We start from the raw sequence: 16,227 nt of genomic DNA on the forward strand, positions 1-16,227 counted from the left end.
GATGAGTCTTCTTGACTTCAAGCTTGGCACTCTATCTACTTGCCCAAGTAATTAAACTAGCTGTCCAAGTAATTAAATGCAACTAATGAAAAGTAATTTCTAAGAGAAGGCAACATAAAGCAATCCAATTTGATCAGAATGGAGAATACAGAAGGCAAATAATATAAGAGTAGTGTTGGGTATGCCATAATAGGGGCTTTAAGTGCCCCCAGGACAAGGAGTTTTTATTTTATAATAGATAATAAGATTTCTGAGTGCAAGGACAAAGTAGGCAGAACTATGTTCTCAAAGCACTAGGTTAGTCTCTAGTGGAGATCACATTTGATTATTTATTTATCAATATCGCTTGATTAAGGAGAGAAAGAAAGCAGGAAGTAAAACAGTTTCCTTATACTATTTCAACAGGCTAGGCAAGGGATAGTAAAGGGCAAAGATGACAGATAAGGGGCAGCCATCACATTCTCCCAACATTCCCCTCCAAACAACTTTTAATAATACCTTAAATCAAATTTTGGGGTGGCAGAGCCAACAAAAAAGGTCAGACATTTTTCCAGCATAAAAAAAACTTAGGAAGTCAGCAGGAGAAGTCTGTAGCCTCAGGGTGGAGGCCTGTTCTAAGCTCACACACAGGGTGGGAGCAACAGAGACTGTAATAGCAGGAGGAACTTCAGGAACTCTCATCCCAAAGACAGGAAGGTAATTGGATAACTGATGAAGAAGAGATGACAAGGGACTTATTGCTGACACTGGGTGTTGGCACTGACTAGTAACTACTGCCTATATGGAGTTGTAGGTCATAGTTCTAGGGTGAAGAGGGGCACTGGTGGATGTTCACAAAGGAACAGAAATCCTGGTCATAGTTTCAAAGCAAAGAGAAGCCCTAGTGCTTGTGGCTACAAGGGACTGGCGTGCAGAGCAGAAGAGAGCAGCAACCACACTTATATCACTTTCAAAGCACTAAAAAATTGTAGAGCGCTAGAAATAACCTGAAAACAGCAACACAAAAAAGCCTGAATCTTGGAACAGTGCCTCTCCATGCTCAGGTAAGCTCAACTCTAACCTGAAAATAGGCTGGAAAAAATGATCAAACAACAAAAAGAAAATTTGACAACAAAAAAGCTACTCTAATGCCAGGAAAGACCAAAACACAAATTCAGAAGATGACAACATTGTGAAAACAGCCACAAACAAAGCCTCAAAGAAAAATGCTAACTGGACCCAAATCTATTAATAATTCCCAGGAGAGTTAAAGAAAAAGATAAGAATAGTAGGAGAAAAATGGGGGGAAAATGAGTGATGAAAGATAATTATGAAAAGAGAATGAACAGTTTGGTAAAAGAAATACACACAGAAATACTGAAGAAAACAACACCTTACAGGACAGAATTGGCCACATGGTAAAAAAGATACAAAAGCCCACTGAAGCAACTTCTTAAAAAGTAAAATTTGCTAAACCAAAAAGGAGTTACAGAAACTCGCTGAAGAAAATAATTTCTTAAAAATTATAACTGAGCAAGTAGAAGCTATATGAGACATCAAGAAACAGTGAAAATAAAGTCAAAAGAATGAAAAAAAAAGAGAAATGCAAAATATCTCATCAGAAAAACAACTGACCTCTAAAACAGATCAAGGAGAGATCATTTAAGAATTACTAGACTACCTGAAAATCATGGTTAAAGAAGGAACATAGACGTCATATTTGAAAAATTATCCAGGAAAATGGCCCAATATCTTCCCTTAGGAGGGCAAAATAGAAATCAAAAGAGTTCACTGATCATCTGAAAAAGATCCCAAAATGAAAACTTCCAGAAATTATTTTATAGCTAGAAGCCAGAGTTCTCAGGTTAAAGAAAAAAATACTTCAAAGGGCCAGAAAGAAACAACTCTGATACTATGGAGCCATAGTTAAGTTCCATACTATGGAACTATAGTTAAGACCATACATGATGTAGTAGCTTCCACATTAAAGGAACAAAGGGCTTGGAATATGATATTCCAAAAGGCAAAGAAGCTGACTTACAACCAAAAATAATTTATTCAGAAAACCTGTGTAACCTCTTGGGGAAAAAATGGGTATGTAATAAAGTATAGGATTTTCAAGTATTCCCGATAAAAATACCAGCATGAAATAGAAAATGTGACATTCAAATATGAGATCCAGAGAACAAAAAAGATAAATATGCAAGAGTAATAATAAGAGACTCAATTAAGTTAAACCACTTACATTCCTATAGGGGAAGATGATACATGTAACTCCAAAGAGCTTTATCATATATATTAGGACATTTAAGGAATTTACATAGAAGTCATGGGTGAGTCAATCATGTTGCAATGATCTCCAAAAAAATAAAAATGACTGAGAAAGGGGCACTTGGAGAAGGGGGTAGGGAGAGCTTAGAATGGGGACATTTTTCTCACACAAAAGATTTTAAAACAGAGGAAATGGATGGGGAGTAGCAGGTAATTCTTTAACGTGACTTTCATTGGAATTCATTCAAAGATGAAGGGAAAAAATGTGTGTACAAATATGCATGCATATATGTATACTCCATACACACACGCACACTCAGTTGTGTATAGAGATATAACTTACTTGGTGGGGAAATAAGAGGGGAAGAGGAAAAGGGAAAGGAGGGGTTCATAAAAATGAGGGTGAATTAATAAGGGAAGCAATGGTTAGAAGCAAAATAGTCTTTTGAAGAGGGGCAGAATAAAAAGAGAGCAGAAGAGGAAGAAAATAGGATGAAGAGAAACACAATAACTGTGAATCTGAATGGAATGAGCTCACCCATAAAATGGAAGCAGATAGCAAAATGGATTAGAAACCAGAATCCATCTATGTGTCCTTTAAGAGACATATTTGAATCAGAAAGACACACAAAGTTTAAAAGAAAAAAAAAAAGGGTTGGAGTAGAATCTCATATGCTTCAGCTGAAGTAAACAAAGCAGAGTAGAAATCATGATCTTAGATAAAGCAAAAGCAAAAATAGAACTATTAAAAGGAATAATCAAGAAAACTAAAGTATGCTAAAAGATTCCATAGATTATAAAGGAATACTAAAAAATTTTAGAACATTTCTCTGATGAAGGCCTAATTTCTCAAATACACACACTGAATAGAACTGAGTCAAATTTATGAAAATAATAGCTATTTCCCAGTTGAAAAATGGTCAAGAAATATAAAAAGGCAGTTTCAAAGGAAGAAACCAAAGCTAGCTATTGTCATATGAAAAAATATTTATATCACTATTGATCAAAGAAATGCAAATTAAAGCAATTGTAAGGTATCACCTATCAGAAATGACAAGTGCTAGAGAGGATGAAGGGAAAACAGGTACACTAATGAACAGCTATTGGAGTAGTGAATTGGTCCACCCATACTAGAGAACAATTTAGAACCATGTCAAAGGGATATAAAACTGGATACCTTTTGACTCAGCAATACCACTACTACAACTGATATCATATTGCTTGCCTTCTCAGTGAGTGGGAGAGAATTTGGAACTCAAAATTGAAAAAGACAAGAATGTTTAAAATAATAAATAATGTACTGGGGAGTGGTAGATACTAGGCACCAAAACAAAAAAAAAATCTAAAAAAATAAATAAATCTAGAAAAAAAAGATAAATACTGAGGACCTGAGCTCACATAGCAACAACGCTACAAGTTTGGGGACTTCTAGATTCCATGTTGACAGCTTTATGTAGAGGGAACCTAAATGATGTGATGAATCCAAAATCACTTAGCTGTTGAGTGGATCCTTCTGCCTCTTAGAACCCCTGTCTCCACCAAGGCCAGCCTTCCCTTTGCCTTTGGGCTCTGTCCCTTGGCCAAGGTTATAGAAACGTTGAGATAAGCTTCATGTAATAAGACAGAAGACTGTGAGGTGGGATGGGGGAGAAGAAGGGAGCATACCATAGTGGCAGGACCATCTGATATTTTTTTCTGGGAAAAGATGTTGAGTGAATGCTCATGTATTCTCTGGGTAATCATTTTAAATACCCTTTCTAAGAACCCAAATGTTCCCAATGAAATGTGGAATATTCTGTAGTAGGGTTGGCCAGCCAAGATTATTCCCTTCCTTGCTCCCAAACCTACTTCTAGCCCATTCCATGACAATTCAGAAGAGCTATCCTTATCACTTCATATTATCCAATCGGTGGCCAAATCTTGTCATTCTTTGCCCCATAACTTCTCTTCTCTCTATTCACAAAGCTCAAAGCCCATCACACCAGTTCAGGCCCTCTCATGTCTCCCCAGAGCCATTCCAATGAGACCATAAGTCTCTCCATTACTTCCCTCCTTCCTTCACTTATTAGCTGCCAAAATGGCTTTTGTAAATTGAGGGTCTGATCCTATCACCCCTTGCCTAATACATCTGAGTGACTCCATATGACCTTTGGGTCAAATATGAATTTCTTTTTCATTGAAATTCTCCTCAACATGATCATTTGCTTTCCTGACAATCTTTTTACACATTATTCCCCTCTACACATTCTATGATCCAGGCACACTGAATTATTTGTCATTCCTCACATATGACATTCCATCTTCTGTTTTGATTCCTTTGCCCCTTTCATCTCTAGCTACCCCTTGGCATTCCTGACTGCCTTTAAAACTTAGCTAAAGTTCAGTCTCCTACCTGAGAAGTTAACTGATCCTCCTTCCCCAAGCTGTATTACTAGTATTTGGTAAATACTTAGAGATGAATGTCATCTCCCCCTTTAAATCCTAAATTCCTCAAGGACAGGAATTTTTGTCTGTGTTCTCAGAGCTTAGCACATTGTCTGGTGCATAGCTGGTGCTTAAAAAAATGTTTGTGGACTGATCACGTAGTTTCTTTTACCACGGAAAGGGACAAGATTTGAGGTCAAGTCTGTACCTTCTACAGGCTAATGCCTCTCTGCACAGAGAGCCGGGAGCTGGCCAGCCATATTCTTCTGTTAAGAGTTGCCATTTGACGCTATAGGGTCTGTCCTCATGCAAGAAGTAGTCTCTAAACTCAGGGAAGGTTTTTGGTTTTTACCATAAACTTCAACACTGGCCATTTGTTGTTGTTTTTCTTTGTTTTTTAATCAATTAACTATCTGATGGTTAGAAAACAGAGGATTAGGGTTAAAGTTTGAATGGCTCATGGATAGTCTATGAGGATATTTTTTACTCTTCTACTTAGTCTCTTCTCTGGGATCCCATCATCTGCCAGCCTGAAACCCTCAACCTACAGTCATGCAGACCTAAAAGACCAAAAGGACTGATCATCCTCTTGAGTAATAGGTGGGACAGATCTGACTTACCCCCATCATCTTTGGATCCCCTTTAAGCAAACTTAGCATGAAAGCTTGAGATTTATAAGCTGTAGCCATTTTTAGCCTGCCTCTATGGCAAGGATTAAGAAGCCTCTTTATCTTTTCTTTGGGCCTGGGCTTTGACTCCATGATGTTGGAATTCATTCTGAGGCAGAGGTCTACTAAGAATCCAAGCCGACAAGTCTCCCTGCAAATGTCACATTCTGCTTCTCCTCTGGGGTGCTCAGTTATTCCTCTGCTTTCTATTAGAATCCTAAAATCATAGAATTATGGGGTCATAGAGTCATGGAACTACAGAGTCATGGAGACATGGAGCTAGAAGGAACCTCCAGGTTTCTTCATCTCTTGTTAGCCATTCATTTTTATTTTTTTTCTTATGAATTTGACATCATCAAAGCCATGAACATTTCTAGATACAAAGGACATGTAAGAGGCTTAAATGGGAACCCATGAACTTCTACCTTATGGGGTTTGTTATTTTTTAAAAGTACATTTTGAATTTAACTAAGAGAGCGTTGAGTCACCAAAACCCAGAGAGAAGCTGATCAACAATGTCAGAGGCTACAAAGAGGTCAAGAAGAAGGATTGAAAAAAGGCATTTAGCCTTGGGAATTAAGAGATCATTAGTCACTTTGGAGAGAGCATGACCCCAGAGGCCAATCTGTAGAACTAAGAAGAAAAGGGGAGGAAAGGGAATGCTGGCCTTCTCTTGGAGTTTAGTCACAAAAGGAAGGAGAAATATCAGACAATAAACTGGCAGGAATGGAGATTGGGTCAATGGAATAAGAAAAGAAGTAAGACTACTGGCTCATTCCCAAGGGGATATTCTCTGAACTCATAGAACTGTTCAAAGAATGCACACCATATTTATGATTAAACTCCCCAGAGAGATTGTATTTGGTGTGTAGGAAACCCAATGCCCAGCTCTTTTCTGCTTTCTCTTAAAAAAAAAATAGAGCAGTTAATGTATTCTTGTGCCTTGTTTTTAATTTCATGTTTCAGTTGATGGAGGACACAAGCAGAGGTATTTATCATTTTGACTCTGATTCTGACAATTTTGGAAGATAGGATGTTTGCCACTGTAGAATCTGTGATAGCCAAAGAGGGAAATCATATCCAGAGTTATATAGTTCCTTTTTTGACTGAATTACTATACCAATAAATAAAGAGAATGGTGTGGAAATAGCTTACCTAGGGATTAAGAAAACTTGAATTGTTAAGGTCCAGGATTTCACCCACCACCATGGAAGTCCACAAACAATGTAAACTGGCAGAGAAAGGCCATTTATTGAACTGATACGCGCATCAGTGGGAACCTCTATCATCAGAGTTCCGAGTTGCTTCTGACAGGCTGGGCTTTTTATACTTTTCTGTAGGTACTTTACCATCCTTGGAATTTTGCCTGCACGTATGGCCCTTATCTGCTTCCTACTATTCTTGGAGCTTTGACAATTCTATATTGTTGGGGTCCCCCTGACCTGTTGTTTGACATATTTGTTGGGGTCCTCCTGGCCTTTATCTGGTACCTACTGCAGCTGGAGGTTTGGCATATTTACGGTTCTGATAAGTTTCTCAAGGCTGACCAGCTCATTAGGCCTTCCTGCTAGGATTTGGTATATTTACGGTTCTGACAGGTCAGCTTGTTAGGCCCTCAAGTCTGGCCATTTTCCGGCCTCCCTCATTCCCAACTCCTTTTTCTTTTAGGGGGCAGTGGTTAGGCCCACCCACTGGGGCAGCTCGTGGCTCTCGGCTAGGGGTCTGTACTGTTGTCGAATGGCCAGTACCTGGATGGCATCTAGTCAGTCTTTTATGAGCCAAACAAGGCGGTTAAAGATACAGGGGCCAAATGTCAAGAGTAGGGTTAAGATTATGAGGGGTCCTATGAGGGACGTGACTAGGGAGAAAGGGTCGGCGTATCAGGGGCCGGCAGTTTCCCCCTCCTCCAGTCAGGGCTTCTAGACCTTCTCGTAGCTTGCTCAGGGAGTCCCTAATAATCCCTGAGTGGTTAACATAGAGGCAGCACTCCTCGCCCAAGGCTGCACAGAGGCCCCCTCCTTAAGGAAGAGGAGGTCCTGCTTGGCATAGCAGGTCACTTGGGGCACTATTGTGAGGGGGTGCAGCGGGCAGTGAGGGAGCTGGGGGAGACACAGGGCTGTAGGCCAGAACGGGGGCACAGCCAGGGCGCTCCTGCGGGTGGGATAAGGTATTTCCCAGTTGAGGGATACTCTGTGACAAGGGAGGGGAAACCAAGAGCCGGGGGAGAAAGTGAAGTAATGGAAGCGAGTGGGTCATGTATTCCTTTTGCTAGCTGTCTCCCCACTGCTTCTGGTGAGTCGTGCCATCTGGCCAGCCCAGCCATCCATAGGGGAACCACACAGCCTCCCGGAGGGCCAGAGTCTCAGGCCCCACCTGGTTCAGTGCCCCCTGCCATCCCATCCCCTCCCCTCTCCAAATGTCTAAGGGGAAAAGGGCGGAGGTCCAGATCTTCTGTAGTTTCTTCAGTGCTGAGCATGGGTGTAGAGCTGTCCCTACCTATGTGTAGGAGAGAGAGGGAGGGGAATACGAGGGGGAGGGAAGGCTGCAGACAGTGTCTTCAGGGGCGTGTCCTCAGTGGATTCCAGGGTCTCAGGTCGGTGGAGAACTGCCTGGAGATCTGAAGGGTGTCCTGACACTCCTTCCCTCGATTGGCAGACCGGTCACAAGGGGAAGTCAGCCCCTAAGAGAGAAGGGTACTGGGGCAAATAGCAGATAGGAACAGGACATTAATACAATAGCAATGAACATCACACATTTGCATTTGGCTATCTTAACCAACAGACTTCATCCTCAGAAATCATCTTCTGACAGGAACAGATCCCTTCCTGAGTTGTTTGCAGAGCTGGTATGTGACGTTTCTGTTAAAGAATATCCCATTGCAAAGTACACATTAACTATCACATCTATAAACACTGGAGTAACAATATCTTACAGATGTATTTCCTTACCCCAGAGGCTGGGGGAAACCAAGAAGGCTGTGAGCTCTTCCTAAGCTCAAGAACCAAACCTCAACTGTGGTAAATTAAGGCTACAAATACATGCCATCTAGGAATACACTCCACCTATTTCTCAAAGCATGTTCCTAACAATTTGAGAATTCCCAATGATTAGGGTTGTTTGAGGAAATGGAAACTTTAATATCACCATTTGCATTATGTGCTGATCATGGGAATTGTCACGAAGGAAGAAGGCCCTGAAAGGGAAATATCTCCAAGTCACAAAAGACACCCCAAGCAAGGCTGTCACTTGCCACTGTTGTTCCACTCGAGGATGGTCAGGAAAATTCAGTCCAAAGTGAGCCTTGGGCTGCCTTCTCTATAGCCATCGTAGGACTTTTTCTCTCCTTAGAGCCCTTGCCACTGGGTCCCAGAAGCCTTCTTTTTCCTTAAAAGACAAGTTTTCCCCCATTTCAGCTGAGAGAAATTTGCTTATCAGCAATCCAGGAACAACTCTCCACACCCCCAAACAAGCCTTTAATATCCCTACAAGGCTGATCACTCAATTATTTCCATGTATTTACACATCAGGTGTAGTCACATGAGTGCTGAATTAAGTGGTTCCCTATAAACCAGGGCTGTATCCTCTCCTGGACCTAGGCCATCTGACAGACTGAGACAAGGTCATGCAGGAATCACTTCAGGGTAACTGTCCAGAGAAATGAAAGAATCATGGGTGATTTTCCCACATACATTACGTTATATATTCTCCCTAAGTTAAAGAGCCAATTGTGAGAGCAGAACATTCATCTTTTCCCTTTCACCTTCTCTCTCCCTTTCTGTCTTCAAAACCCTCTGCTTAAAAGCAGAACACACCGTCCATCCTTCCTTTACAAACCCACATACGAAAGCTTTATGGACCTTAAATCAAAGTCCCCTCCTACCAAATTCAAACCCATCATACCTCCCCACTTTCTCTATCATGCTTTTACCATCATAAGCCAAACAACCAGCCCCCTGGTATCACTTCAACTGCTAATCGGTAACCCAAAAGAATTCTGATTTAAAAGATGACATCATTGAACAGTCTTTAGCATAGAGCTCAACCATAAATTTCAGTTCAGAGCACAAATTGGTAGACTGAGGTAACAAAATATATGGTAGAGTCAGGTTTACAATAAGGTTTTGTTTACATCCAAATAATATTTAAACACATTTTAGCAGCCATTCACATAATAATCATAAATTTCTGAGCAAGCATTTCACATAGATGTCATTTTTAACACCCTACCTATTCTTTGGTTATTGTTTGCCACATATATCCTGATACAGATGAACAATGTAACCAAAATATCAACCAACAATCCCCAGAACTCGTATGAGGTCACTTTATCAATTACATATCACTTAACTCATTTTATCATTCTGGACCTGGAATGTTTGTAGTGAGATTCCACAACTGCAAACAATCTTTTTTTGGTCAGCCAGGGCTGGCAATATTTGCTTGCTTGAGCACCTTAAACCCTCCGTTTCTACAATTAAGATACACTCATCTTTAAGTTCTATCACACAGCGGTTGTTAACTCTTTGAGGCCCCTAAGTCAGATCATAAGTATCAGTGTAGAATAATTATAAGCACTTCCTTCTCCTTCCTGTGTGCAAGGAAGGGGTTAATAGTTTCTGAGCAAGTTATCCGAAGGCTCCTTGGCTCAATTTAGATTTATTCCTTAACAGCCTTATCCCATCCTTCTTTAACAAGTGAGCGTACTTCAATTTAAAAGTTTGAATTTATCAAACCTCTTTCATAATAATTTACTCTCAGTAAATTTTTAGTTTGAACTTCCCAACTTCCAAATAACTGTGATTAAGTTCTCTAGCAATCTTTCAGTGTGTAACCAAACTGAAGTACAAAGCATTTAGATCCTCCTGTTTAGTTTTCTTGTAGCTCACAATATTGCTACATACTTGATTAAATTCCAATTTATAATTTGTTGTATCTTAATATCAACTAGTATCTCTATTCATTACTCTCATTGAAATGGAGCACTTCATAAAATGAATCCAGATACCCCCAAATCCAATTATTAACTTCTCTAGCTAGGTTATAAGATATGAAGTTATTTCCTTTCACATGTACTTAATCACCTTTCCCTGGCTACATGTTACCTGGCGTTCCAGCCTGACCTCTCTGATATACCTGAAGCTTGACTGTATTTAATCCTCATGAAAAGCCCTCTCGATTACAGGGCTGGTTGAATTTATCTTGTTCAGGGCATACAGGTTGTATGTCATATACCCTTAACCTATTTAGGTGGAAAACTTAATCCTCTTCATAATATAATGCAGACATATTTAGCATTCACTCAGCATTACTCATTTCCAGCATTTGGTATCTGAATACATACATGTTCATTTCTAGATTACAAATTCCTTCCTATGCATTTTGCATTTTGCACATTTAAAAACAATACATATAACCTTGATTAAAACAACATCGTTTAAAAATTTCCTCTTTTGTAAAACATAAATTCTTAGCACTTATCTCATTAATCCCATGCACAGATTAACCACTTTAAAAAAACTTCTTGTGTGTGTAATATAATTTCTTGCTGCTATTAAAATAAATGTGATTTGAAGGATTCCCAAATTCAAATTCTAGAATAAGTTCTTTTCAACAACACAAGTTTCTCCGAATGACTTTTACATCTATAAAGTAGTCAGTACAATTTCTGTCCATACAGAATAAACTTTCCTCTCTAACCTACTTGAGAAGACCATTTACATGAAGTGCCTCTTCCCTTGCCTCTCATTTTCTTTTTAACTCTGCAGTCTGGCTTTTGAGCTCATCTGAAACTGCTCTCTGAAAATCTAATGATCTTTTTTCAGTCTTCATCTTCATTATCCAGGTGACAGGAGGTCTTCCAGAGGAGTTCCTAGAGATCCATGCTTGGTCCTGAATCATTTTATTTTTCTGTCAGTGACTCAGATAAAGACATAGGTATGTGTTTTGCACTCATCAGATCTGCAGATGACACAAAGCTGGGAGAAATCGTAATGTCCCTTGGGACCTTGACAAGCCTGAACACTGGGCCGAATCCAGTCCAATGAAATCCAGTAGGGACAATAGTAACATCTTGTACTTAGATTTCAAAAAATGAATTTCATAAGTGTAAGATGGGGGGAAAATTTGATCTGGAAGGACTTTAGGGTTCTCGGAGTGATTGACAAGCTTCTCTCTACATAAAAGCCTTAATAAGAATAACAATGAGGAGGAGGAGGGTAGTTTAGAACCTGCAGCAACTAGGCTTCCATTCAGGAGATGTTTTCATTCTTTTTTTTTTTTAAACCCTCACCTTCCAACTTGGAGTCAATACTGTGTATTGACTCCAAGGCAGAAGAGTGGGAAGGGCTAGGCAATGGGGGTCAAGTGACTTGCCCAGGGTCACACAGCTGGAAAGTGTCTGAGGTCAAATTTGAACCTAGGACCTCCTGTCTCTAGGCCTGGCTCTCAATCCACTTCCCCCTGTTTTCATTCTTTCAGCTTTTCCCTGCCCCCTGCCCTCCAGCAATACTTATAGGATGCTACAAAGTGGTGCAAGTAACAAAGTGGTGCAAGTAAATGTTTGACTTCTTGGGGGGGAGGGGGGGGATTGTTTGCCCATACACTTTAAAGTGAAATCTGCATTACTTATTCATTACTTTTATTATTATTAATTATCATTAAGTCTAAACAACCAACAAAACTGTAACTCAATGCCTCGATTTCTGGGATGGAGGCTTTCTACCGGGCAGATATTCCCGCGGAAAATTCCCCCGTCAGGCGCTCAGAAGCATTTTAGAACCGAATCCAAAGGGCGCGAGCCATGGGCCCGGCCGTCCTGCTGGCTCACCTCCTCGAGCTGGCTCCGTCAGGCGTCTCTCCTCTCCCGCGGTTTTTCTCCCCATTCCTCTAAAGCAGAGCGGAGGCTTCGCCTCTCAGGTCAGACACCGGACACGGAGGCGGGGACCTTCCGGGAGCCCTGAGGCTGCGGCTCACACACCACGCAAGAGCGTGCGGCCGGGGACGTGGGCGGAGCCGCAGCCGAGGAGACAGGAGACGTCGTCGGCGCCACGTTACGCCCGGGCCACGGGGCCCCGCCTACTGCCACTCTTGAAGCTTGGAGGGTTGCAGGGGCTTCTGGTCGCGAGATGGAGGAGTCTGTGGTTCAGTGTGCGGCCCACACTAGGAGGTCGGGAGGTGACTACAGGCAGCACCATCGGGAGCGCCAGCACCAGCACTGGCACCGGCACTGGCACTGATCCCCACACCGGGACAGGTTCCAGGAACTCCTGGCGAGGCCGCTGGAACCTGGGACGCCAAGACGACCGTGCCCAGAGGCTGTGGGGCTGCTCGGGAAGAGGGGGAGAAGGCAAACCGAGGAAAAAGCTGGATGAATGGAACGCCGTTTTATTGCTCTGGACGCAGCGTTCCCTGTAATGGACCGGCCCGGCCCGACCCTGACCCACTGCTGACATTCCAGAGTACGAGAGCTGGCAGCTGGGCAGGGGACACCGACCTTTGGCTAGTCTCAATCCGAAACCTAAATAAATGGAGGAACGGACAGACGGATGGATGGATGGAGAGATGATAGAGATGGATGGACGGACTGACGGAGGGAGAAAGAGATAGAGATAGAGAGATATAGATGGATAGATGGATGAATGAATAGACAGATAAATAAAAACCTTTCCTTCTGCTTCCAACCACTGCTGTTCCCCTTGGCTTTGTATCCATGTGGATTTTATGTATAAACATACATCTATATGTACTTATATGCTGTCACATGGAGCAACCTGAAAAGATCTGTGCCAGCCTTTGTTGTTTAGTTGTGTCATTTGTGTCTGATGCCTTGTGATGCCGGTTTGGGGTTTTCTTGGCAAAACTCTTGCCAGTGGTTTGCCTTTTCCTTCTCCAGCTCATTTTATGGATAAGGAAATTGAGTCAAACAGGGTGGAGTGACTTGCCTAGCTCACAGCTAGTGTCTGAGACCAGATTGGATCTAGGTAAAATGAATCTCTTGACTCCAAACCTGGTGCTTCCTCCATTTTGCCCCCCCCTTTTTTTTTCTCCTTGCGAACCTCCTTGGCCTCACCATTTGGATATATCCTCCTCAGGAGCAGGGGTTATTGCGTTCATTGTATGTATTTCATTTTCACATATCTTTTTAGTACCTAGCACAGTGCTTGGAACTGTGGAGGCACTTCATAAATGCTTGTTAATTGATTAATTGATTGGTTGGTTGACTTGTTTAGGAAAGGTGGAGAACCTTCTGAGGATGTCAATCTTTTCTTTCCTTTTTTGGGGGAGCATTTGTTTGTTTATTTTAATTTTAATTTTTTTTCGTGGTTTTATGATTCCTGTACTTTTTCTCCCTCTTTTCCCTCCCCTTTCCCAAAGCTGATAAGCAATTTTAGTTATACATGTATTATCACTCAATATCTATTTCCACATTAATCGTTTTTGTAATAATCTTTTAAAAACTAAAATCCCACCTCCAATACCCATATAAACAAGTAAAAAATCAGATTTTTTCATTCTACCTTTCTATTCCCACAGTTCTTTCCCTCTATGCGGATAGCTTTCTTTCTCATGAGTCCCTTGGGATTGTCCTAGATCATGGAATTGCTATCAGTAGCATAGTTGAGCATATGATTGTCCCACAGTGTTTTAGTCTCTGTGTACAATATTCACTTGATTCTCTGCATTTCCCGCTGCATTAGTTCGGGGAGGTCTTTCCAGCTCATTTGGAAATCAAGCAGTTTATTGTTTCTTATAGTACAATATTCCATCACCATCATATACCACAATTTATTCAGCTATTCCCTAATTGATGAGCAGCCCCTCATTTTTCAGTTTTTTGCAGCTATAAATATTTTTGTACAAATAATTTTCCTTATTATCTCTTTGGGGTACAAACCCAGCAGTGGTATGGCTGGGTCAAAGGGCAGGCAGCCTTTTAAAGTCCTTTGGGTATAATTTCAGATTGCCTTCCAGAATGGTTGAATCAATCCACAACTCTATAAGCAATGCATTAGTGTCCCAATTTTGCCACATCCCCTCCAACATTTATTATTTTCCTTTACTGTCATAATGGTCAATCTGCAAGGTGTAAGGTGATACCTCAGAGTTGTTTTGATTTGCATTTCTCTAATGGAGAGATTTGGAACACTTTCATGAGATTATTGATAGTTTTTATTTCTTCATTTGAAAACTGCCTATTCATGTCCCTTGACCACTTGTAAATTGGGGAATGGCCTGATTTCTTTTACATTTGACTTAGTTCCTTATAAATTTGAAAAATTAGAACTTTGTTGGAGATTTTTGCTATAAATTCCCCCCCCCCCCCAATTTGTTGGTTTCTTTCTAATTTTGGTTGTGTTGGTTTTGTTTGCATAAAACCTTTTAAATTTACTATAATAGAAATTATTCATTTTACATTTTGTAATGTTCTCTATCTCTTGCTTGGTCTTAAATTCTTTCCTTCCCCATAGATTTGACAAGTAGGCTATTCTATGTTCACCTAATTTATTTATAACTTCCCTCTTTATATTTGTCATTTATCCATTTTGAATTTATCTTGGTACAGGATGTGAGATGTTGATCTAAACCTAATTTCTCCCATATTGTTTTCCAATTTTCCCAGCAGGTTTTATCAAATACTGAGTTCTTATGCCAAAAGCTAGATCTTTGAGTTTATCAGACACCAGCTTGCTATGATCATCTACCCCTGGTCTATTCCACTGATCCTCCCTTCTATCTCTTAGCCAGTACCGTATTGTTTTGATGATCACTGCTTTTTAAGATCTGGTACTACTAGGCCACCATCCTTCACATTTTTTCATTATTTTCCTTGATATTCTTGATTTTTTGTTCTTCCAGATGAACTTTGTAATAATTTTTTTCTAATTCTATAAAAATGTTTTTTGGTAGTTCGATGGGCATGGCACTGAATAAAGTAAATTAGTTTAGGTAGGATCATCATTTGATTATATTAGCTCTTCCTACCCATGAGCAATTCATAATTTTCCAATTGTTTAGATCTAGTTTTATTTGTGTGAAAAATGTTTTGTAGTTGTATTCATATAATTCCTGAGTTTATCTTGGCAGATAGATTCCCAAATATTTTATATTGTCTAGAGTGATTTTAAATGGGGTTTCTCTTCTAACTCTTGCTGCTGAGTTTTGTTGGAAATATATAAAAATGCTGATGATTTATGGATATTTATTTTGTACCTTGCAACTGTTAACTTGGAAATAAAACAGAACTATTAAATAGTCAGAAAAACCAAGTCTTTAATCAGGAGAGGGATAAGTCCAATTTGGCCCTTTACTCAGAGTTTGGCGCCACAACGTTTTCAGGGTATAAACCCTGGACTCTGGGGATGTTATCCCTAGGGAGTGCAACAACGCTAGATGATGACTCTGAGGAACAAAAGAATTTGGGGAACCTAAATACCCTTTGGGAAATCCAGGGGCAGGGAAAGATGATTGACATCACTATAGCTACAAATAAAGTGGGAGTGTTCCAACTACACTGACAGGATACAATCAAGCTTGGGAAAGGAATCCTGGTTAGAGGCTAGAGTGTATGAGAAGAGACTACTTACCATGGATGCTAAAGGATCCTTAGCATATGCTTAGTGTCACCCAACTAGGACTGTCATTCCCCTGAGGGTCTCTCACTCAGTCTGAAACTGCTAGCTTGGGATTCCCTTCAGGGTAGATTCCCATGGGAACAGGGAAAAAATAAAAACTTTGGGGTCTCCAACCTATAAGCTAGTCCTAAAACTTGGGGTTGTCAACTAGAAAAAACAGAACTATTAAAAAGTCAAAATCACTCTTTAATAAAGGGCTAAAGGGGTTCAGTGCTAATAGGCCACAACAACAGAGCTGCTTGCTCCCAGCGACT

General features: G+C 40.6%; 2 protein-coding genes across 8 annotated transcripts in view; one reads left to right on the forward strand and one right to left on the reverse strand.

Moving 5' to 3' along the window:
* LOC103099226 (membrane-spanning 4-domains subfamily A member 4A-like) overlaps window positions 1–12,320 on the reverse strand; it is a 47,167-nt gene extending 34,847 nt beyond the window's left edge. For 5 of the 7 annotated variants that reach the window (XM_056801668.1, XM_056801670.1, XM_056801674.1 and 2 more), the window contains exons 1-2: window positions 12,169–12,320; window positions 5,295–8,038 (exon numbers count right to left, since the gene is read on the reverse strand). In XM_056801668.1, the coding sequence (XP_056657646.1) occupies window positions 5,295–5,450 (156 nt within the window). In that variant the 5' untranslated portion in view covers window positions 5,451–8,038; window positions 12,169–12,320. The remainder of the gene's footprint in view (window positions 1–5,294; window positions 8,039–12,168) is intronic. The other 2 variants (XM_056801669.1, XM_056801671.1) reach the window with 2 other exon arrangements.
* The window catches only part of LOC103096989 (membrane-spanning 4-domains subfamily A member 6D-like), a 122,854-nt gene that overhangs the window by 24,663 nt on the left and 81,964 nt on the right, over window positions 1–16,227 (forward strand). The window lies entirely within an intron of this gene.

The sequence above is a fragment of the Monodelphis domestica genome, chromosome 6 (assembly GCF_027887165.1).
Source record: "Monodelphis domestica isolate mMonDom1 chromosome 6, mMonDom1.pri, whole genome shotgun sequence".
Taxonomy (NCBI): Eukaryota; Metazoa; Chordata; class Mammalia; order Didelphimorphia; family Didelphidae; genus Monodelphis; species Monodelphis domestica.